The sequence below is a fragment of the Mobula hypostoma genome, chromosome 12 (genome assembly GCF_963921235.1).
Source record: "Mobula hypostoma chromosome 12, sMobHyp1.1, whole genome shotgun sequence".
Taxonomy (NCBI): Eukaryota; Metazoa; Chordata; class Chondrichthyes; order Myliobatiformes; family Myliobatidae; genus Mobula; species Mobula hypostoma.
The window spans coordinates 15,051,593-15,076,866 of NC_086108.1; the positions used below are offsets into that span (position 1 = coordinate 15,051,593).

The window sequence follows — 25,274 nt, forward strand, 5'->3', positions numbered from 1 at the left end:
TGTGGAAACTATAAAAAGGGTGCAGAGGAGATTTACAAGGATGCTGCCTGGAATGGGGAGCATTCCTTATGAGAATAAGTTGAGTGAACTCAGCCTTTTCTCCTTGGAGCAACAGAAGATGAGAGGTGACCTGATAGAAGTGTATAAGATGATGAGAGGGCAGTGATCATGTGGATAGTCAGAACCTTTTTCCCAGGGCTGAAATAGCTAACACAAGCGGGCACAGTTTTAAGGTGCTTGGAAATAGGTAGAGGAGATGTCAAGGGTCAGTTTTTTACGCAGAGAGTGGTGAGTGCATGGAATGGGCTGCCGGCAACAGTGGTGGAAGCAAATACGATAGGGTCTTTTATAAGACTCCTGGATAGGTACATGGAGCTTAGAAAAATAGAGAGCTATGGGTAACCCCAGATAATTTCTGAAGTAAGTACATGCTCAGCACAGCATTGTGGGCCGATGGGCCTGTATTGTACTGTAGGTCTTCTGTGTTCTTTCATAAACATCAAACCTCCAACCTTTCTTGCACACAAAAATCTAACAGATCGCTCACACACAAAATCAGCAACAAGAACATTAGACTTCAAATCCCCAGCCCCTCCCTCGCCCAAAAAAAGTAACACGTCGCTCACCCACCAATCAACAACAAGAAAGAAAACACAGAAAAACTGAAGGAGATCAATAAAATCTGCAGTCCACACCAATAATCACATGTAGCTATTACTAAATAGCTAAATTACTAAGCTTACTAAAGACTTTTAAAAAATTGACAATTCCTACTTGGCTGATTCTGGTTCAAAGATATGGGATCTAAGGAGAGCTTGCTGATTGGATTCAAAACTAGCTTAGTGATAGGAGACAGAAGGTAATGGACTAAGTGCCTTTTTGATTGAGAATCTGTGTCCAGTGAAGTATTGCGGGAGTTTGTAGTATTAGCAACATGGAAATGAATGTAGGAATTATGATTTGTAAGTTTTATATGATAAGAAAGTTGGTGGCCTCATTGTTAACGAGGAAGATTGGTTAAGGGTACAGCAGAATATAGATCAGGGATGATCACCATGTCTTTATGTATGGGGAATCATGAATTTGATCGAATTTTTTTTAAAGAGATGATGAGGTGGACTGCGCTGGGGACAGTGTATATGTGGACTTTGATTAGTTTCTGAATGTTATGCTAGTCTGGAGGATTATAAAACACACGAGATCCAGAGTGAGCAACTTGATTAGATATTGGTTTGGTAGAAGGAGGCAGAGCATGGTAGAGTATACAGTGAAGGTTGTCTAAGTGTGTAACAGAGAAAGTGAGTGGAGGAATGGTAGATGGAATTTAACTTGGTGTTACATTTTGGTAAGTGAATTAAGGACCTTGTAGTGTTGTTGAATAGAGGCACTGGGTACCTAGTTCCCTGAAAGTGGCCACATAGATAGCATCGTGAAGAAGGCATTATAAATTACTGTGATTGCACATTGCACATTTAGACGGAGGCGTAATGTAAAGATTTTTACTTCTCATGTATGTGAAGGATGTAAGAAATAAAGTCAGTTCAATTCATATGGCATGCTTGAATTCATTGGCTGTGACAAGAGTTGGGACACTATTATGGTTGTACTGTATGTTGGTTAGATCAGTCTTTGAGTATTCTGTGCACATTTGATCATAAAGGGAGGGTATGATTAAGCTTGAGAGGGTGCAGAAAGGAATTAAAATGCATTTACTGGAAACCTAAAGGAAAACTTTAGGTAGTGCCAGAAGTATCCAACAGGTTAGGTAACATCTGTGGGAAGAGAGTCAACATTTCCGGTTGGAGTTCCTTCTTGAGACACTGATGTTCAGACCATCTGAGGGTCTGACAAAGGATTTCTGACATGAATCATTGCTTCTGTTTTTCTTCCCAAAGTGGCAGCATGTCTCGCTGAGTATTTACAGCATTTTCTGTATTTGTTATAAGAAGGATATGGTTGTACTGGAGAAAATGAAAAGGGGGTTCACCCAGATCTTGTTGAATTGAAGAACTTTAGTTATGGAGAGAGATTGGACAGGCTGGACTTGTTTTACCTGCAGTCTGAGGGGAGACTTGTTAAGTGGTGCAGGCCAACAGTGGGTTACAAGCACTCAACTTATGGACACTCCTACATGTGAATGACCTCCCATAATATTAAATTTAAAAGTCCAACATGCATATGTTATACAGCAAACTAGTTTTCTCTGCAAAGTTTTTGTTTCTTCCTTTGATTTTTTTTATATATATGGAATTGTTACTTCTGGTCAGTTGTATGTGCTGCTGGTGCCATTCATTTCTATACTGTGGAGGTATGGCACAACATTGTGATTTTTGTGTATTTTTTAACTTGCAGATGAAATCAACTTATGGACATCTGTAAAAATGAAATCTTTACATGGGGCAGTCTGTATGTTAAAAATATTACAAGTATAGATGATCAGAATCTTTTACCCATGTGTCAAACACAAAAGAGGGCATAAATTTAAAGTAAGAGGAAGGAATTTTAAAGGGGATTTGAGGTTTTTTTTTACCCAAACTAGTTGATATATAGTCTTGCTGCCTGAGGAAGTGGTGGAATCAGATACAGTCACTGTATTTAAGCGACATCGAGACAAAGCATAGGAGGGTACAGACATAATTAGGGAAGTTATAATTTATGTAAATAGACAAAAAAGATGAGCATGGGTTAGTAGGCCCATTTATGTGCTGTACAACTTTGAAACGTGTATAAACTATTTCTTCAGCATTCTGCTCCATGACAAAAGTTGTGATTGATTTGAATTCATTTAATGTGCATATTGTGGCCTAGTTGAACAGTCTTTCATTGATTCAGTTATAGTTATTCTATAGATTTGTTAAGTATGCCCACAAGAAAATGAATCACAGTTGTATATGGTGGCATATATGTACTTTGATTTTAAAAAATGAACTTTGAACATGCTTTTAATGGCAAATGGAGGTACTGTTTGGTATGTTTTTGAATGCAAATTAAGGAAACTTGTATATTTAGTTTTAGGAATTTGGTAGCTTTCACATCTCTACTCATTCTCCACCCATCCCAGAGAAGAAACCGTGTAAAGTAAAGGGACAGATAAGCTCCTTCCAGATGGAGCTAGGTAATTCCTGCTGCCTGTCGCTTCTTCCCACCTCTCCCTGTTACTTCGCCCCAACTTTCCCACTCATGCTTTGCTGTCCTGGCCTATTGCACTATTCCATTGCAACTCAGGGCAAGCTTAAAGGTCAGAATCTCATCTTCAAAGCAAGTACATGAGGGCCAGAATTGAATGCAACTTTAATGTCTAACCAATAAGGTATAATCACAAGCATAGTTTCAAACCCTTTATTAGAGTACCCTTAACCCATATCCTGTACTTGCCTGCTTTAATTTCTACTGCTACATAATTGAAAGATGAAAAAGGATTTAAACACAATACTTATTTCCCATTATATTTGTTATTGTATTTTCCCACCTGTCCTATACCCGGTTGTTATACAGTGACAAACCTATCCCCACCAGTACAGTATCTCGGTGCTTCACAGGAACAAATGTCTCCATTGATACGGTACCCCCGTTCTATACAGTGACACAACTATCCCCACAAGTAGTGTACCCTGGTCTCTGGTCTTTGTTCCCTTGCCCAATATACAATCCTCTCTCTGAGGCCAATCTGATCCTGAATCATTATAGTGAGTTGTGGCTGTCCTAGAGATCTGTAGCTCTACCCTATTGACTTTGTGGTTTTACTAGAAAGTTGATGCACTCTTATGCAAAAGCGCATCAATTTCAAGGTATCCCATACCTCTTTGATCTATTGGTAACTCTATTCTGAGTCCTAGATGATTTTAAAATCGCCATAAAATTCCGTGGTCTTGTCCTTAGCAGACCTATTTATTCCTTGGGCCCTTTGTGTTTGGCTCTTCCCCAGCCTTCTCTTTAAGGAAATTATTGAAAATGGATCATTTTCATCTATGGTGAAATAAATATGTCTGTATGCAAAGTTTTGTGTGTTTGTATGTATTTATGCATGTATGTGAAGAAAAGGAGGATAACTAGAGTGAGGGTAAGACCAATCAGGGATGAAAGAGCAAATGCTTGGAGTTAGTTGAGGCTGAAGATGTCCTTAATGAATATGGACTACATAAAACACTGATATACTGGAACATGTCAATGTTAAAAAAGGGGGTGAGCTGGGACTTCCAAAAAACATTAAAGTTCAAAGTACATAGTATTATCTAAGTGCATATATGTCACCATTTACAACTCTGAGATTAATTTTCTTGCAGGCATACTCAATAAATCCTTATTAGAATAATAACCATAATAGAAAGACCACATCAACTTGAGCTTTCAACCAATGTGCAAAAGACCACAAACTGCAAATACAAAAGGAAAAAAGAAATAATAATAAATAATAAATATCAAGAACATGGGATGATGAGTCCATAAGTCGTGGGAACATTTCAATGATGGGGCAAGTGAAGTTGAGTGAAATTATCCCCTTTGGTTCAAGAACCTGATGGTTGAGGTAACTGTTCTTAAACCTGGTGGTGTGGATCCTGAGGCTCCTGTACCACCTTGCTAATGGCAGCAGCAAAATGGATGCTGCTATCCTGCAACAATGCTCCGTGTAGATGTGCTCAGTGGTGGGGAAGGCTTTATCCATGGTGCACTGGGCCATATCCTACTTTTTGTAGGATTTTCCATTCAAGGGCATTGGTGTTTCCATACCAGGCTGGAATGCAACCAGTCAATATACTCTACTCCACGCATCTGTAGAAGTTTGTCAAAGTTTTAGATGTTATGCAAACTCCGTAGAGGCGCTGCCGTATACTTTCTTCATAATTGCACTTGCGTGTTGGGCCCAGGACAAATCCTCCAAAATAACAACACCAAGAAACTTTAGCATTGCTGATCCCCTCCACCTCTGATCCTCCGATAAGGACTGGCTCATGACTTCTGGATTTGTCCTCCCGAAGTCAATAATCAGCTCCTTGGTCTCGCTAACATTGAGTACGAGGTGTATTTTGCAGCACCACTCAGCCAGATTTTCTCTCTCCTATATGCTGATCTGTAACCACTTTTGATACGTCCCATGACAGTGGTGTCGTCAGCAAACTTGAATATAGCATTGCAGCTGTGCTTAGCCACACAGTCATAAGTATAAAGTGAGTAGAGCAGGGGGCAAAGCACACAACCTTGTTGTGCACCTGTGCTGATGGTGACTGTGGGAGAGATGTTGCCAATCCAAACTGACCTGTCTGCAAATGAGGAAATCAAAGTGGTATCGGCCTAGGACGTGGATCTCGTTGATTAGTTTCAAGGGGATGATAATGTTGGAAGCTGAGCTGTAGTCAGTGACAAGCATCCTCACTTCACTGTCCGGATGTTCCAGAGCTCAGTGAGGAGCATATGTAAAGCCACCCGCTGTTGATGTGTTGTGATGATTTTGGTGGATCTAAGTCACTCCTCAGGCAGGAGTTGATATACTTCATCACCATCCTCTCAAAGCACTTCACAGTGGATGTGAGTTAAACTGAACGATAGCTGTTAAGGCAGGTTACTACTTTCTTCTTAAGCAGTGGTATAATTGAAGCTTCTTCGAACCGGATGGGTACATACCTCAGACCTGCCAAAGCAAGAAGTTGAAACTGTCAGTAAACAGTCAGGCCAGTTGCACAGGTCTTCTGTACTCGACCAGGTATAAGGTCTGGAAGCTCTCATTCGACCTCAGAGAATGGGATCAAAGTTTGAAGTACGATTATTGTCAAAGAAGTATATTTAAGAGGAAACTGGAACAATTTTCTGCAGCCCACAGAGAGTTGCTGATGTGCACCATCTTGTCACTTCTCAAACATGCCTCGACCTCACTTGTACCCACACGCCTCGACCCACAAGTCAGCCTCACCTTTGCTTGCCTCTTCATTGCAATTTTTGTTTACCATAAATTTTTACAGAGAAGTTGTTATTAATAAAGTATTTAGTTGTATTTCTTGCTTTGAAACCCACCAGTAAGTTGTCACTTGTCCTCAGTAGTTCATGAAGGTGCCTCCATGTTCTATCGGTCAAAGGGAATATAAAAGGTATTGAGCCCATCTGGGAGCAAAGCCTTGTTATTTATGTTGCTTGGTTTTTCTTTGTAGGAGGTGATGGCATTCAAGCTTTGCCAAAGTTGTCGAGCATCCTTCTGTGATTCAGGTTTGGTCTGGAATTGTCACTTCATATGGGAGATGGCGTCCCAGGGCTCATACCTGGACCTCTGTACTTTTCTGTATCACTGGTCCTGAACACCACTGATCTAGGCAGAACCAGTGGGTGTGGTGTATATGGATTTTCGCAAGGCTTTTGACAAGGTTGCACATGATAAGCTTATTCAGAATATCAAGAAGCATGGCTGCATGGATTCAGAATTGGCAGAGAACATCGATAGGTTTCCACAGAAGGCAGAGGATAGTAGTAGAAGGAGCATATTCAGCTTGAGGTCTGTGATCAGAGGAGTTCTACAGGGATCTGTTCTGGGACCCCCTGCTCTTTGTGGATTTTGTTTTATTATATAAGCTGAGGCTAGTCAGACCACATTTGGAATACGGAGAGCAAGTTGGCCCCGTATCAAGGAGTGGATGTGCTGATGTTGGATGGGGTCCGGAGGAGGTTCACGACAGTGATCCTGAGAATGAAAGGGTTATTGTATGAGGAGCATTTGATGGCTCTGGGCCTGTATGCTCTGGAGTTCAGAAGAATGAGGGGGATCTCACTGAAACCTGTTGAGTATTGAGGGACAAAAATGGAGTGGACTTGGAGAGGGTGCTTCCTATAGTGAGGGAGACTCTGACCAGAGGACACAGCCTGAGATTACAGGGTGTCACTTTAGAACAGAGATGGGGAGGAATTTCTTCAGCCGGGGGCTGGTGAATCTATGGAATTCATTGTGGAGGCCATGTCATCGGGCATATTTAAGGCGGAAATTGATAGATTCTTGATTGGTAAGCATGTCGAGTGTTACAGGGAGAGGAGAATGGGGTTGAGAGAGATATTGGATCAGCCATGATGGAATGGTGGAGCAGACTTGATGGGTCGAGGGGCGTAATTCCACTCCTATGTCGTATGGTTCTACGTTTATCAAAGCTTGCAGTGGGGTCTGGACCAACTGGAAAAATGGGCTGAAAAATAGCAGATGGAATTTAATGCAGACAAGTGTGAGATGTTGCACTTTGGGAGGACAAACTAGAGTAGAATTTACACAGTAAGGCACTGAAGAGTGCAGTAGAACAGAGGGATCAGAGACCACACAGACATAATTCCTTGAAACTGACATCACAGATAGATAGGGTTGTAAAGAAAGCTTTCGGCCCATTGGCCTTCACAAATCAAAGTATTGAGTACAGGGCTTGGGATGTTGTGTTGAAGTTTATAAGACATTGGTGAGACTAAATTTGGAGTATTGTATGAAGTTCTGTTCACGTACCTACAGAGAAGATAACAAGAATATTGAAAGAGTACAGAGAAAATTTACAGGCATGTTTTCAGAACTTGAGGGCCTGAATTATCGTGAAAGATTGAATGGATTAACACTTTATTCCCTGTAGTTCAGGAGAATGAGGAGAGGTTTGGTAAAGGCACACAACAATATGAGAGTATTAGTGAGAGTAAGAGTTCGGCACGAACTAGAAGGGCCAAGATGGCCTGTTTCCGTGCTGTAATTGTTATATGGTTATGTTTATAAGTGACTTGGATGAGAAAGTAGAAGGGTTGGGTTATTAAGCTTACAGATGACAGTAGGGTTAGTGGTGTTGTGGATAGCGTAGATGTAGAGCTAGGCTGAGAAGCAGTGTCTGGTGTTAAATCTGGAAAAGTGAAGTGATCCAGTACACTTTGAAAAGTTGAATAAAAACTTCAGCCCCTGATGAGGATGACACTGTGATTTCAGTCTCTGAGGCTGGTGTGAGAGCATCCTTCAGGAGGGTGAACCCACAGAAAGCATCCAGCCCAGATGGGATATTTGGCCAAGTACTAAAGACCTGTGCTGATCGACAGGCTATAGTGTTCACCGACATCTTTACCCTTTCACTTCATCAGTCTTAGGTACCCATCTGCTTCAAGCAGGCTTCGTTATGCCAGGGTGGAAGAATGAGGTAACCTGCCTCAATGACTGTCATCCAATACCACTTGCATCTACACTGATTGACTGGTTGAAGAGGTTGGTGATGGAACATATGAACTCCTGCCTGAGGGAAAACTTGGATCTATTCCAATTTATGCATCATCACAACAGGTGAACAGCAGATTCCATTTCATTGGCTCTTCACTCGATCCTAGAACGTATGGACAGCAAAGATGCATACATCAGGATGCTCTTCATTGACTACAACTCAGCATTCAATACTATCATTCCCCCCCCGCATCCCCTCCATAACTAGTCAATAAGCTTCAAGTCTTTGGCCTCAATACCTTCTCGTGCAATTGGATCTTTGACTTCCTCACTTGCAGATCCTAGTCAGTTTGAACTGACAACAACATCTGCTCCACATACTCCATCAGCATAGATGCACCACAAGGTTGTGTGCTTAGTCCCCTACTCTACTTGCTTTATGCTTATGGCTGATGCTATGCACAGCTCCAATGCCATATCTACGTTTGCCAAAGATATCACTGTCACTGGTCAAATCCAGGGTGGTGACAATTCAGCATATAGAAGGGAGATTAAAATGTGGCTGAGTAGTGCCACAATAATAACTTCTCACTCAGTGTTAGCATAACCAAGGAGCTGGTTAATGACATCAGGAGTAGAAAACCAGGGGTCCATGAGCCAGTCCTCATCAGAGGGTCAGAGGTGGAGAGGGTCAGCAACTTTAATTTCTTCAGTGTTATGCGCATGCGCCGGTCGTGCATGCAGCCTGTTACAGCCATTCCAATCAGTATTCTTACTTCTTTCTTCTTACTTTTTAACTCACATTATTTTTTGTACTTTTTTTCACGGTAACACGTCGAAGCTGCACCCTCTGGTGCTGGTAGAGAGAGTTTTATTTGGGTTTTTAGCGCTGGAAACAGTTACATTCTGACACCTCTCATTAGCGGGACAGAAGCATGGTCGCATTGTTTATTCCAGGGACCAGCTGCTTGCGCTTATGCCGGCCAGTTTAGCGAGCAGAGCAGCGGACACCCCTGCTGAAATCTGGAGGAAAACACACAGAGGATGTAGAGGGGGATCACAAAGTCGAGGAAAGAGGACCGGGTCGAGACAACAGAGACTTATAGAGAAGAAGAGTTCGGTGGGTAATAAAATGGACAAGTTCATGGCGCTAGCCAGGGTCGGAGAACATTTCGGGAGTGCAGTGTTATGTGTTTCACTGGAACGGGGCTGCACCAGGACATACCCGATCAAAACTTTTCCATGGACGGCTTCCAGACCATTTGGGCTGACCGGAAGTGCACTAAGAGCGGTAAGCGTAAAGGAGTTGGGTGCTTACTGTTCTGATTAACAACAGATGGTACAATCCGGATCATATTACGATCGAGAAACGTGTTTGTAGACCGGATATTGAACTTTTTACTGTTGGACTTCGGCCATATTCCACCGAGATACAACACTGGGCGGCACAGGAGGTTGTTCCTGCCTGTGGCCATCGAACTTGCAGCTCCTCCTGTGGAGGGTCAGACACCCTGAGCCAATAGACTGCTCCTGGACTTATTTTCCATCTGGCATAGTTTGCATTTTGTTGTTTGATTGTTCATGGTTTTTGTATTGCTATATTTATGCTCTATTCTTGGTTGGTGAGGCTGTAACGAAACCCAATTTCCCTCGGGATTAATAAAGTATATCTATCTATTATCATTTTAGAGGATCTGTCCTGGCTCCAACGTTCAAGTACCATTACGAAGAAAGCATCGCAGTGCCTGTACTTTCTTAGAAGTTTGTGAAGATTTGGCATGTCATCTATAACTTGATTAAACTTCTGTAGATGTATGCTGGAGAATATATTGACTAGTTGCATCATTGCCAAGTACGAAAATGCCAATGCCCTTGTATGGAAAAGCCTGCAAGAAGTAGTTGATACGACCCAGTAGGTCACGGGTAAAGCCCTCTCCACCATTGAGAACATCTACACAGAGCACTGCCACAAGAAAGCAGTATCCATCATCAGGGTCCCCCACCAACCAGGCCATGCTCTCTTCTCACTGCTCCCATCAGAAAGAAGGAACATGAGCCTCAGCACTCACCAACAAGTTCAGGAAGTTATTACCACTCAAACATCAGGCTTTTGAACCAGAGAGGATAATTTCATTCCACTTGCCCTTCACTGAATGTTCCCACTGAACTGGGCTCATTTTCAAGGACTCTTCATCTCATGTTCATAATATTTATTGCTTGCTTATTTTTTTCCCCCTTTTTGTATTCGCACAATTTCTTCCTGTTTTTGCACTTTGGTTGTTGTCTGTCCTGTTGGATATGGTCTTTCATTAATTTTATTATCTCTCTTGTATCAACTGTGATAGCCACAAGAATCTCAGGGTTGTATATGGTGTTATGTATGTATTTTTATAATAAATTTACTTTGAACTTTGAGATTTGCCAGGATGCTCTTTGGATTAGAAAGCATGTGTTAGGATAGATTGAATGAGTTAGGCTTTTCTCTTTTGAGCGAAGGAAAATGAGAGGTGACAGAGTGATCAGAGACTAGACTAGACAACCAAAACTTGTTCCCAGGGTTGAAATGGCTAAAATGAATGTGCATAATTTTATAGTGATTGGAGAAAAGTATTGTGGGAGATATCAGTGGGGTTTTTTTGCATAAAGAGCAGTGAGTGCATGGAATGTGCTGTCAGGGTGGTAGAGGCAAATATATTAGGGACATTTAAGAGACTCTTATATAGGTACATGGATGAAGGAAAAATGAAGGGGTATATGGGAGGGAAGGGTTAGATTGATCTTAGAATAGGTTAAAAGATCGTATGTTGAAGGGTCTGTACTGTGCTGTACAGTTCTATATTCTATATACATGTTGGTACTGCGTGTGAACACGTGCACATGTTGACACATGCTTGAGCTCAGGCATAAAGTCAGCCTTAAATTACCCAATTGCAACATAATTTGACTAATTTCTGTTTGATTACAGATGGTGTAATGCACAATGAGCCCGAGACAACAATGGTGAATTCCTATTTCTGACCACCTGATTCTGGGACTCCCCATTTGTTCACTGCCACAATGCCTGTGCAGGCTCCACAATGGACAGACTTCCTCTCCTGCCCAATCTGCTTCCAAACCTTCGATGAGAACATACGCAAGCCCATCAGCCTAGGCTGTGGACACACAGTCTGTAAAATGTGTCTCAACAAACTGCATCGCAAGGCTTGCCCTTTTGATCAAACCACTATCAACACAGACATAGACATGTTACCTGTGAACTCTGCTTTGTTACAGCTGGTAGGAGCCCAGGTAAGAATCACTGTCTATAAATTAACAAATAAGGCTATTTAATGTGATTGGATGCATTCTGTAAGGTTTTATCAGATTGTAGTATCCTCCCCCACCATGTGGCACCACCACCTTCTGCTTGTTTACGCCATTGGATGCACAGAGATTAACAATTTTTCCCCATTACCGGAGCTTTTCTAATATGTGTTAAATCAGAATTGAAAATGTACACTCTTATCCTGACAACACACATAAAAGTTGCTGGTGAACGCAGCAGGCCAGGCAGCATCTCTAGGAAGAGGTGCAGTCGACATTTCAGGCCGAGACCCTTCGTCAGGACTAACCCTCAGCTTGAATTTCCAGCATCTGCAGAATTCCTGTTGTTTACTCTTATCCTGAGTTTGGTTGCAGTGGTGTTAGTGTTTCATACCTGGAGACTTCAGGTTGAAGCCTACTTACAAGCTGCCAGCAATGGTGTTCTCTTTATCAGTCAGAACTCACTCACTTTGTTCCTTTCTTCAATCATCCAAACTGAACCAGACCATTTTCCTCTCCTGCAGAGCATTCAAACTGTACACCTTCTAGCAAAGCATCTTATTCAGACATTTTTTTCCCCTCTACAACATCTGTTAACGTTCTGCAACACTCCTTGCAACATATTTGTTCTCAAATCTCAGTGTATAACACATTATTCAGTCCCCATGACTTCCAGACTAATGTGGTGTTCAGCCTTGAACCCTGCGTGGTTTTGTTGAGTTACTGTAACATCCATATTTGTCAATCATTGTAAAACATTAGCATTTGTGCAAGGTATTATGCAGTACATACAGTAGCTGGAACAGTGTTCAATGCATGGATGTGTCAACGGGCTGAGTTGGTTCTGAGTTAGAAGATGTTGGGTTTAAGATCGAGCTTTGAACACAGAATGAAGACTGAACCTGAGTGTTACATCATGGTGCAATATATGGAAAATAGGCATAAGCAACACGATAGCACTGTTCCTCTTTAAATTACTATATCTCACCAGTATTGTCCCTTAAGCATTTCTAAAATGTTTTCAGGTTGATGCTGTTTGCTGTGTACAAATGGGCAACTTGTTTCCTGAATATCTGTCACTATAGTAGTTCAAGAAACAGCCAACTCAGAACTTCTGAAGTGTTGGCTTGTTTGGAGGTTATAAAAGGTGTTATGTGAACTCCTTTTTTTAAAATTTCATCTGCATCTCCCTGTTGAAATGGTTTTCCTCGTGTAGCATACACTCTATAATTATTCATAAAGCACCCTATAATTATTCAGTCCATTCTTCTCTTATGATGAATAGCACCTTTCTGTATGGATTGCCCAAGTATACTGTGCAGAAATCTGCAAAGCGTTGCGTCTTTCTTGACTATAGGAGTTCGTATCAGGTTTATGACTCAGTGGCGGATGGTGTGTGTAATGCAAGGCTGAAGTGGAATAGCAGAGCTCAAAATACAGTGGTGAGGGATGGAAATAAATCAGAAAGTGAGATGCTTGTACAGTTCTGCTGCACATAGTGTAGGAGGGCTGTGTGTGACATCTGAATGCCTATAGGAGTTGTTATTTTCAAAACTGCAGTGCTGAATCATTGGAGGGTTGGGCCCCTGTTTACAACTCTCCCTAGAATAGCACTTCATGTAATCTGTCCAATGACCACTGACTCACTCTGGGATTTCTTCATACCTATGTCTTTGTTGAAAAAGCATAAGCCTGTATACTTCCCAGGTAATTTTATAGCTGACCAAAGGAAGCTTTGCAAATTACCATTCACCTCTTACCACTTAAAAGAACAGTAAGAGATGCCTCTACTCCATATGCCTCTGTTCATTCACTTAAATTATTATTAATATGTTGTATTAAATCATTATTAATTTCATTGACCCTGTAGTTCCAGCTCTGTTAGTACACTAAACATATAAGGGGCACACCTCAAATGTTAATGTCATTTACTCATTATCCACATACCATTATTGCCACACTTTCAACAAAGGCAAATGATTTCTTTAAAAAAACTCTACTGTAATCACCTTAAACACCTCAGGAAAATCACCCCACAAGTTACCCAGACCGTTAGTGCTGAACGCCACTGATCCCTGAGTGTGCAGCACCAACCGCATCCCCTCTCCAACTCACCACCTCTTTGCAGGTGGAGTTTTCATTCACTGCTAAGTGGGTCTTACTCCCACTTATTAATGCTGTTCTCCAGCTGACACTGTCCCCTGACCAGATACAAGATGATACACTGATTGCATTTGTTCCTTTGAAGAAGCTGTGAAAGGTTTGGCATTGTTGCTGCTGTCTTTATGGATGGAATACATCCTTCATGTTAACAGAAAAGATTAGGGGTGATGAGCTGTGAAGGTAAGTGATTACGTGGAGAACAAGAAGGATGTAGTATGAAGCTCAGGTGCTACGAACTGTTTACCTTCGAGAGGGTGCTGATTTCCCCGTGCACTTGTAGGGACGAGGAAGTTCAAGTACTTTTGTAGAAGCAGTGAGATTCAAAATAATAAGAGATTTGATAAAGTGGGCGAGGAATTTTTTTCACTGGAAGATTAGGCAATAATCAGAAGGCACAGATTCAAGCTAATTGCCAAAAGTTAAACCAATGAAGCATTGAAAATTACTTTACCAAAGCAAATTGTAATAAATTGAAGTATGTTGCCTGGGAAAAAAGAGGTGTAAATTACTTCCTTAGTAACTTTAAAGTGGTAAAACACTGTAAAAAGTGGTATTTGAAGTGGAATAGTGAGACTAATTGGGAAACCTTTGAAAGCTTGGCTCCAGCAAGTGACTGCGCCTCCTCTGCGATCTGACTCTGGGCTTTTGCAGTTCCAATTTTGGTTTGGTTCTGGTAGTGTGAGGATGATTTCATAGTTCCCACAGGTGGCCAGTCCATGTTTGTGCCATAAATGGTGAATGTCAGGGTGGATTAACACCAGACCCAATCGTGTTCCCAGCTGGGTCTACACACTCCCACTTCTGAAGAGTGTCACCAACCACTAGTAAAGGGTGAAAATCCTTACCATTTTTTAATTATTTGTAAAAAAAACCGTAATAATCCCCTCTAGATGAAGTAACGGGTGCCACCTCCAATGGGATCCCACCACTAAGCACATCTTTCCCTCCCCCCTCTCTCTGCATTCCGCAGGGATCGCTCCCTACGCAACTCCCTTGTCCATTCGTCCCCCCCATCCCTCCCCACTGATCTCCCTCCTGGCACTTATCTGTGGAAGCAGAACAAGTGCTACACATGCCCTTACACTTCCTCCCTTACCACCATTCAGGGCCCCAAACAGTCCTTCCAGGTGAGGCAACACTTCACCTGTGAGTCGACTGGGGTGATATACTGCGTCCGGTGCTCCCGATGTGGCCTTTTATATATTGGCGAGACCCGACGCAGACTGAGAGACCGCTTTGCTGAACGTCTACGCTCTGTCCGCCAGAGAAAGCAGGATCTCCCAGCGGCCACACATTTTAATTCCACATCCCATTCCCATTCTGACATGTCTATCCACGGCCTCCTCTACTGTAAAGATGAAGCCACACTCAGGTTGGAGGAACAACACCTTATATTCCGTCTGGGTAGCCTCCAACCTGATGGCATGAACATCGACTTCTCTAACTTCCGCTAAGGCCCCACCTCCCCCTCGTACCCCATCTGTTTCTTATTTTTATGCACACATTCTTTCTCTCGCTCTCCTTTTTCTCCCTCTGTCCCTCTGAATATACCTCTTGCCCATCCTCTGGGTCACTCCCCCCCCCTTGTCTTTCTTCCCGGACCTCCTGTCCCATGATCCTCTCGTATCCCCTTTTGCCTATCACCTGTCCAGCTCTTGGCTCTATCCCTCCCCCTCCTGTCTTCTCCTGTCATTTTGGATCTCCCCCTCCCCCTCCAACTTTCAAATCCCTTACTCACTCTTCCTTCAGTTAGTCCTGACGAAGGGTCTCGGCCTGAAACGTCGACTGCACCTCTTCTTACAGATGCTGCCTGGCCTGCTGCGTTCACCAGCAACTTTGATGTGTGTCCCTCTAGATGACATCACTTAACTAAGCTTGACATGAGGTGTTGGTGATTATTATCACAGCACTGATTGAGGAACTGGGTTGGCACCTTATACAAAATTGTGTATTTTCAAAGCACACTATGGAATGGCCCTCCTGCCATATCACACCTTTAAGTAACAAGATGATCAAGAGCAGAGAACAGTAGAAAAGATGCATTTTTATAATATGCATCCCAAAGTATTTTACAGCTTCTAAGTCTTGCATATAGGAAGCACAGCAACCAATTTGCACATAGCAAGCTTCATCTAGTAGGAATATAATGATTGATTAACTTCCTATAGTGGTGGTGGTTGATGAATGTCATCTAGGACATTGGAGTTAACATCCTAGTTCTTTGCAGTAAGATTTTGGGATCATTTGCATTAATCTGAGAGGGCAGCTGGGGTCTTGGTTTGATACATCTAAATGGCAGACCTCTAATAGCAAGCACTCTCTCATCACTGCCTTCCCAATGGTGCAGTAATTGATTGCACAAAAGTTCCCTCATTCCTGCCTCTCCAAAGATGCACCAAGGCATGATCCTTGGGCTCTTAATTTCTGAAGATGATCATTGAATCTGCAATCTTCTGACTTGAGAGAATGTTAAGTGAGTCATATCAAAACAAGGACAAAATATAAACTGAAGTAGTTGCAACTGTCCCTTCTTATTCCTCTTTTCCTTTCTGGGGAAGCTGAAACTTTTGGTTGTTGGGTGTTCTGGAGCTCATACTTACAACGTGAGCACTATTAACGTATTTATCATTACGTTTATTATTTTCTGTATTACAACAACTGTGCTTCAAAATGTTCAGAGGGATGTACAGGGAAAAGATAATGTTGATCCTATACCAGCTGAGTCAGAAGAGATTATTTTGAGGACTGTGAAATTGGCAGAGAAGTTAAATATTCTGTGCCAGTCAATCATTCAATTTAATATCGGAGAGTGTATAGCGTGCAACCTGAAATTCTTACTCTCCGCAGACATCCATGAAACAGAAAACCCCAAAGAATGAATGGCAGAAAAACATTAGAACCACAAAGGCCCCTCCCACCCCCCCTCACACACACAAGCAGCAGCAAAGCATCAACCCTCCCCCAACTTGCTCAGCAGGAAGCATCAACACCAACCACCAACCAAGCAAGTAGTAGCAAACCCCCCTCAAAGAGTTCATGATCTGCGGTTCAACAAAAATTACAGTCCATAACCCAGCACTTCAATATGCCACAGCTCTCTCACTAACAAGGGACAGAGAGATTAGATTAGATTATGAGGACACGCAGTCCTCTTTTTTTTTGTCATTTAGTAATGCATGCATTAAGAAATGATACAATGTTCCTCCAGAATGATATCACAGAAACACAAGACAAGCCAAGACTTAAAAAAAACTGACAAAAACCACATAATTATAACATATAGTTACAACAGTGCAAAGCAATATCGTAATTTGATGAAGAACAGACCATGGGCATGGTAAAAAAAAAAGTCTCCAAGTCCCGATAGCCCATCATCTCATGCAGACGGTAGAAGGGAGAAACTCTCCCTGCCATGAGCTTCCAGCACCGCAAACTTGCCGATGCAGCACCCTGGAAGCACCCAACCACAGCCGACTCTTGAGTCCGTCCGAAAACATCAAGCCACCGACACTGAGCACTGAGCACCACCTCTGCTGAGCGCTTCGACCCTGGCCCCAGCAACAGGCGGTAGGCAAAGCCGAGGATTTGGGGCCTTCCCCTCCGGAGATTCTCGATCACACAGTAGCAGCAGCAGCGAAGCAGGCATTTCAGAAGTTTCTCCAGATGTTCCTCCATGCTTCTCACGTCTATCTCCCATCAAATCAGGATTGTGCACGGCCCCTATTTAACAAATACGATATTATTTCGAGAGGCACACACTGCGTCATGCCGCCATCTTCTCCTCCCCTCCGATGTCACCCTTTCCACGGTAAGAGGAAAACCCAACAGATCGCTGTTTCAATGTTACAATCTGAAGCAACACACATTCAAGAACCAGCAGATTCTTCCCCCACCCCTATCGAGAGAGCGATCCCTCAGGTGCAGAGGCCTCCAACAGCCAAACCTGCTGACTCAGTGTTCTAACCTCTGCAGAGTTCCAGTTGGCAACGCCAGCGGGGAATCGAGTAGTGCACAGGGGCCTCCCATCTTCCAGGCCACTCCTGGAGATATTGAAAATGCTAGGCCAGTCGGCTAGCACCAGAAACAGAACCGCACTGCCGTATAGAACCACTGTTTCAGTGTAGCTGTACATTACAGACTCCAATAGGACCCCAGCCACCATGAAAAGGAAAAAGGGACATTAAAGAGAGGAATTTAAGCTGTTTCGCAGATGAGCCTGAAGATGTTGCCCTCTATCACCATCTTAGCTCCTCCCTGGTGCAAGTCTTACCAAAAATAGTAGAAAACACCCATTTCTCTATTTCTGTGTTCATAAAAATGCTTTGGGATCAGCTAAGATACAAGTAAGTTAATAAATACAAGATGCAATGTATATTTAAAACTGGCTTATATTAAGCAACACACACAAAATGCAGGAGGAACTCCGCAGGTCATCATCTATGGAAAAATGTACAGTTGTTTCAGCCCAAAACTTCAACTGTACTTTTCTCCATAGATGCTGCCTAGCTTGCTGAGTTCCTCCAGCATTTTGTGTGTGTTGCTTAGATTTCCAACATCTGCAGATTTTCTTTTGTTTGTATATTAAGTATAAAGTGTTAAGTAGCTATAATATGTTGATATGAAAAGTATGAGAATATTTTGTCATAGTACTAGTCATATGCAGTCAGTCTGTTGTTTTTTATGCTCTGCAGATTCCAGAGCCACAGCCTGTCACCCTGTGTACTGGAGCAGAAAATACCAAACACTATGAGGAAGCAAAGAAATGTGTGGAGGAACTGGCCCTCTACCTGAAACCACTTAGCAGCGCCAGAGGTACAACCTACAATCTAGAGCATTTTAACAGAGTATGTTGACATCTCTTTGGGAATTTTATAAGCTCTAATCAGGAGCTTTACATGGTTTACATATAGGATAACAAAAAGTTTGAAAGATTGAAAGGTTTAGATAGTCACCAAATAAAAAAAAATAGCCTGGTTCCTGTTACTGGCTTGCATCTACTGTAACTGAAGGATGTGGGTGGAAAATCATTGATAACTGGGATGGTGTAACAAACTGGCATTGAATCTACTATGCTTGGTGGTTTCTATTGTGAAATAACATATACAAAGATGCAGCCTCTCACCCTTTCAGAGTTGTTTTTCCAATCATCAGGTGTTGTATCTAAACTGAAGAGCTTTAAATAACTTGAGTTCTGATACTGTCATATTCACAGATACAAATCTCCAAGTTGACACCCATGTGTAATGCATTGTTTTATCTGGATTGTTAGCAATAGAAACTAGTCCGTGCATATTGTAACCCCCAGATGCCCGGTTGGAACTAAATACAAAACACAGAGAACTGCAGTTTCTGGAAAATCTGAAATAAAAGCAGAATGCCAGGAATAGTTTAGGTCAGTGAGCTTTCATCCTAATGAACACCAATGTTTGCAGCTGTGAAGTCAAATCAAATCTTAAGTGTAGGCTTTCTAACCTGGCAATGTTGGAAAAATCACTGCCTACTATAGTTTAGTGTTTTCCTCAATTTAATTCCTGAAGCAACATACCAATGACAGACTGAGAAAGCATATTTGACCAAAAATGCTCAAATCCACTTTAGCCATCTCAAAGTTCAAACTAAATTTATTATCGAAGTATGTATACCATATAATACAACCTTGCAATTCATCTACTCACAGACAGCCACAAGACAAAAAAACGCAATAGAATCCACTTTAAAAAAAACACACAATAAAGACCTTCAAATGTCTAATATCCAAAAAACAAATTGTGTAAACAATAATGAAAGTAAAAATAAATGCTCAGAACATGAACCACAGAGACGCAAAAAGTGAGTCCACAGCCACAGAGCCAGTTCAGCAGCAAGACAAGTAAAGCCGATCCAGGAGCACGGTGGCTGCAAGGCATCAACTTACTCCCAAACTTGGCGGTGTGGACCCAAGACCGGTGTGCACCACATGCCCGATGCCAAACTCAGGCAGAGGGAATGGGCTCAGGTGGGGGATCTTGGCTGACACAGAGAAGTGAGCTGAACACCAATTTGATCACTGCCCTCTGTTTTGACATTTTAAATCTTTTTATCCTGGCTCAGTGCTTAAATAGGCTAAATATCAGTTTGTTTTTTGATCCAGCCCAAGGTCTGCACAAGCAATGGCCATTGTCATATCTATATTCTCGAGAATCCAGTTCACCGAATCCTTCAGGAAAATGTAAAAATGCCACATCGTTCAGACGGTTCAGCAGAGCACCTCCCAAATGAAAGTTATGGGCTATGGATTGCAGTGATTGTAGTCCACACATAAATTTAGTAGAATTTGTGAGCCGTCCCCAAAGCATTACGATATATCACCAACAACATCTTAGAAGATGTCCTGGGATCTCCATCATCATAGATACGATTATTTAACAAATTTCAAAACAGTGAACCAATCATTGTCCTAAAGACCATCACTCCAGAATTGCGGAACAGCTTTAACACTGACTTCAAGGGTTCAAAGGTACAATTTAATGTCAGAAATGTATAAAATATACATCCTGAAATGCTTTTTCTTTGCAATCATCTACGAAAACAGAGGTGTGCCCCAAAGAATGAACAACAGTTAAACGTTAGAACCCCAAAACTCCCCCCCCCACATGTAAGCAGCAGCTAGCAACAATCCCCCCTCCCCCCACCGGCAAAAAAAAGCATTGGCACTGCCACTAAGCACTCAAGTGTGCAGCAAAAGCAATAGCAAAGACACAGACTTGTAGTTACCCCGAAGACTTCGTGTTTCACCTGGTATTCAACATACCACAGGTTCTCTCTCTTCCTGATAAGGGAGAAAGGGGTGTCTCCATTTTCCCAGCGAGCATGGAGACATAACAAACAACTCGCTGGTTTATGATGTTAAAAGTCTGTTTTGTCGCTTTTTTTCAAGCTCTGTGCCTGAAGATCACAAAGATCCCGGGTCTCCAGGCACACAGCTGTAGATATTTTGACTCCCCCGACGACACACTGGTCTCCTGTCGTGACACCAACCCTCGATCCACAACTCCAGAGCCCCAAGATCCTAGGCTTCGAAATCCAAGCCAGACTCTTAGGCCAAGCATGCCAAACAGCGTCCAGCTATGGAACCCCAAGAGCAGGTCCCATTCCCGCTAAGAACCGTAGTCAGTGTGTAACTCCAGGTCAGGGTCTTCAAAAGAACCCTGAAAGGGAAAAGTAGAGATAGTAAAGATGGAAATAGATCTGTTTCTGAAAATACAAGCAAAGGAGTCGCCGTTAGGCGTCATTAACCCTCCTAAGCTCCGCCTCTATAGCCAACAATGGAAAAATTGCCAACATGTGTCCTGTCTTCAAAGAAAGCGTATATCTCTCCAGTCTGAATCATCAGTCTACTGTCAACTATTAGTTAAGTGGAAGGAGTTGCTTAAAGGGCTATCATGTGTTTACTCAGCAATATCCTATTCCTCTGAAGTGCTATTTAACTTGTAAACCTCAAAAAAAAGAAGCAGACTTTAAGAAGGGAATAACCTTCCCGCGATAACAAGACAACATTTAACTGATCATGACATTCAGGAGCTTTAATACAGGTTGAAGAGGAAGGAAGGGAATCTATCCAGCTTGATGAAGGGTCGACCAAAACGTGGACTGTTTATTCCCCACCATTGACTGGCTGACTTGTTGGGTTCATACAGCATTTTGTGAAGATTCAAGTTATTTCTGAAGGTTATTCCCTGTAAATATTACTTTAACAATTTCTATCTAGTTTGATATTTTTAATCACAAATGAAGAAATGTTAATGCATAATTTTTGTTCAAATTCCCAACAAGGAATAAATTAATTAAAATACAGGAAATAATGACAGATTTTAGTCATTTAACAGTATGATTTCTTCAAAATAATTTTATTCATTATAAATCCTGAAGACTTGATAACTTTTCAATCAGGGAATGTAGCCAATTGTGTTTTTTCTGCACTAGACTCTTCTTGCTTAATAGCTAGGCATGTTTAAGGGGATGTAACACACTACAAAGCAAGCAGAATATATCTCTCACTGAGCAAGTTCCTTTGATCAGTTCTTCATTCTAGAAATGTGTTGATAGTGGTGAATATTTTGTTCATAATTCACAGTAACAGCTGGGAAAAGTCAGTGTGTATGACAGAACATATCTGATTTTAAGAGTAGCAGACTAGACCACAACTTCTAATCAGTGTTAACTTGGTGATGCTGTTGTTGCTAATTCCAAGGATTTGGACAAAAGTATCTGTTAACACTTTGTGTGAGGCTGTGTGATTGCTGCACTGTTGGGTGATAAAGATAAGGCCTCTCTAGTGGAACTAAACCAAAACTGATACTGGGAGGTATTGCCATTTTCTGACCAAAGTTTATCCCTCGCTAAAGATACAGAAGCAATATTTTGCTCAACGTCACACTGCTGTTTGAGTGTGAACTCAAGCATTCCTGCACTACATGTCAAAACCTCCTTCAGACACCCTACCTTTTCCCTACAACTCATCCAAATGGCATCTGTCTGCAAATGCAGTATCATCTCAACCAAACAAATCATTACTTTATGACATACCATTTTTAAAAATGTTTAGGTAATTGCTTAATAAGCAGAGATTTGTGTTGTGTAACTCTGTACCTTGACCTTACACAGTCTTGTAGCACATAAACAAGACCTTTGTTCTACCTTGTTCATGCCAGCCTTCAATTTCTATGTGTACTAATGCATCTTTACCAGCACTCCATCCATAGATTTCCTGACATGGCAATTCAAGTGCTCATTCAAAAGCTTCCTAATTGTTGTGAGAGTACATGCCTTCACCACACCTTCAGATTGTGTGATCCAAGTTGCAGTCACCCTCTGAGCGAAAAAATTCTTCCTCAGATCCCCTGTAAATCTCACCTTAAGCTTATTCCTTCTGGTCTTGTATGTAATTGGAATAAGTTTCCTACTACCTGAATTATTCTTGAACTTTTTAAATTGTATATTTTGTACAGTGCCTTGAAAAAATATTCAGCCCACATAACTTTTCATATTTTACTGTCTCATTTTCTAAATTTACATATATTGAAGTAAAGTTGTTGAGCTAATCTACAAAACATTGTGCATCATGTCAACTCATAGAAAAACTCCAAAACCTGTCAACAATTTATTAAAAATTAAGACCTAAAATTACTGCACTAACTTTGCGATATATTACCTTATCTACTCACCCAATTTGGTGATGTAGAAAATTGGAGGATCATCTGTCTTCATTAAATTCATAAAAATAAATTCTCTTCTTTCTGTAAGGTCCAACAGTATGGTAGATTTTCAACAGATGAAACCACAATGAGGACAAAAGAGCATCCAAGATTAGTCAGGGAAAGGATCATAGAGAAGCACAAATCTGGGGAAGGGTACAAAGCCATCTCAAAGGCACTGAACATACTCGGAGCTCAATGCGACCATCATGAAAAAATGGAAGCCACAGCCATATTGCCTGGGTCAGGCTGCCCTTCTGAGCTTAGTTGCCAGAGAAGATTGGCAATTGTAAGAGAGGCTACTGTGACACCAACAGTCACCTGAGTGAACTGCAAAAATCAATAGCTACAACTGGAGATGAACTCCATGGCTCCACAAACTCTAAGGCCTTGCACAAAAAGGGTATTTATGGAACAGTGGCAAAGAAAAAGTCCTTGCCCATAAAGACTTTGCAAAGCGTCACTTTAAAGATATTGTAAAAATGTGGAAAAAGGTCTTGTGGTTGAATACTAAACTGAAAGCATTTGCCTTAACACTAAGCGGTACGCATGGTGTAAATCTAATATTGCGCATCAGCCCGGTAGCATCATCCCTACTCTTAAGGTATGCTATGGAGGTAACATCATGCTATGGGGATGCTTTTCAGCAGCAGAAACTGGAAATCTGGTCAGGATTGATGGGAAGAAGAATGCTGCTAAATACAGAAAGGTTGTGGATAAAAACCTGCTATCCTCTGCCAGAAGCCTAAACTGGGGAGGAAGTTAGTCTTTCAGCAGGACAACAACCCAAAGCACACTGCCAGAGCAACATGGAGTGGCTTCAAATGAAGAAAAGTAATGTCTTTGAGTGGCCCATTCAGAGTCCTGACTTTAACCCATTCAGACACCTCTGGAATGACCTCGATTCCTATCTATCACAGCTCCCAACTAAGCTGGCACAGCTTGAGCAATTTTCAAGGAGGAATGGGCAAACATTGCTCCTTCACGTTGTGCAAAGCTAAGAGAGACTTACCGAAAAAGACGACTGGCTGTAATACCTGCAAGTAGTAGTCAACTAGGTACTGAACAAAGGGGGATGAATATTTTTGAACTGATAACATTTTTTTTGAATTTTTAGCTTTTTCATGCTTTACAATTTTCCCTGTTTTTTTTTTGGGCTCTACTGTGAGAAAGGGAACAAGTGATTCACAAATAAAAATGCTCAGTTAAATTGATCAAAATCCCTGGTTGTAATACTTATGTGAACAAGGGGTTGGGGGCTGAATACTTTTTCAAGGCACTGTATCAGGTCTCCCCTTGCCCTCCTGCACTCCAAGGAATATGCACCCAATCTTACAGCAGCTCCAAACTGAAACATTCCATCCCAGCTGACATCTGAGTAAATCTCTGTACCTTTTCCAGGTACTGAGCAACAAGAAAGATGCATCTTTCAGACTGTGCCAAAGCAGGAGCTTGTATGTGTGTGTGCTTGGGGCAGTGGAACAGACCTGCTAGCTGCAAAATCCAATAAAATTTGGAACTGAGCATGAATGGAAGTTAACATTTGGGCTGTAGTGTTATTTTTACATCATTGCTGGTGTCAAAGGAAGTTATTAAGGGAGGTGCAATGACATTTAAAAGATATTTGGATGGCGACATGGATAGGGAAGATTTAGAGAGATTTGGATCAAATGGGACTCCCTTAAATGGGTTCCATAGTTGGCATGGATGAGGTGGGCCAAACAGCCTGTTTCCATACTGTTTGACTTTTTTTACTCTATGATGTTGTGCCTTTGTTTAAGAAGGGCTGCAAAGACAAGGTAGGGAACTGCAGGCCATTAAGCCTTGCAACAGTGGTGAGAAAGATACCAAGGAATAAGAACCTACTGAACACTTTGGTGGGTTTATACTGTATAAAGGCCTCCCAGGAGTCACTGAGAATTGATATGTAGGCAAATCAAAGAAGTATTTAAAACAATAGGGTTATTGTAGTGGACGATTTTTACTTTCCCAATATTTTCTGGATTGCCAAAGTGCAAGGGGCTTAGAATGGGAGGAATTTGGAAAATGCATCCAGGAAGATGTTTTGAAGCACTATTGAGAGAGTCCTACTAGGGATGGTCTATATTTGACCTTATCTTAAGGTATGAGGATGAGCAAGTGTTAGAAGTGTCTGTAAAGGAACCCTTAAGGAACAGTGACCATAGTTTTGTAAGGTTCGACGCCGAGAACGAGAAAGAAAGTTGGCTCTCAAGAAAGGACCCTGATCTAAGGGAAAGTAGATTTTGATTGTGTAAGACAGAAACTGTCAGAAACAGATTGGGAGAGGGGAAAACCACATCTGATAAGTGGAAGGTGTTTTAAAGTGAGGTAATGAGTCAGCATCTCTGTAAGAGTAAGAAGCAAAGTTGGTAAGTTTAGGAAAGTTGGGTGAACAAAGATTTAATCAG

The 25,274-nt window shown here is 41.7% G+C and overlaps 1 protein-coding gene across 6 annotated transcripts in view; it reads left to right on the plus strand.

The window, feature by feature from the left end:
- The window catches only part of LOC134354623 (roquin-1-like), a 174,185-nt gene that overhangs the window by 33,540 nt on the left and 115,371 nt on the right, over nucleotides 1–25,274 (plus strand). For 5 of the 6 annotated variants that reach the window (XM_063063641.1, XM_063063640.1, XM_063063639.1 and 2 more), the window contains 2 exons: nucleotides 11,112–11,434; nucleotides 18,304–18,424. In XM_063063641.1, the coding sequence (XP_062919711.1) occupies nucleotides 11,204–11,434; nucleotides 18,304–18,424 (352 nt within the window). In that variant the 5' untranslated portion in view covers nucleotides 11,112–11,203. Of the gene's footprint in view, nucleotides 1–11,111; nucleotides 11,435–18,303; nucleotides 18,457–25,274 lie in introns of those variants that run through there. The other variant, XM_063063645.1, reaches the window with a different exon arrangement.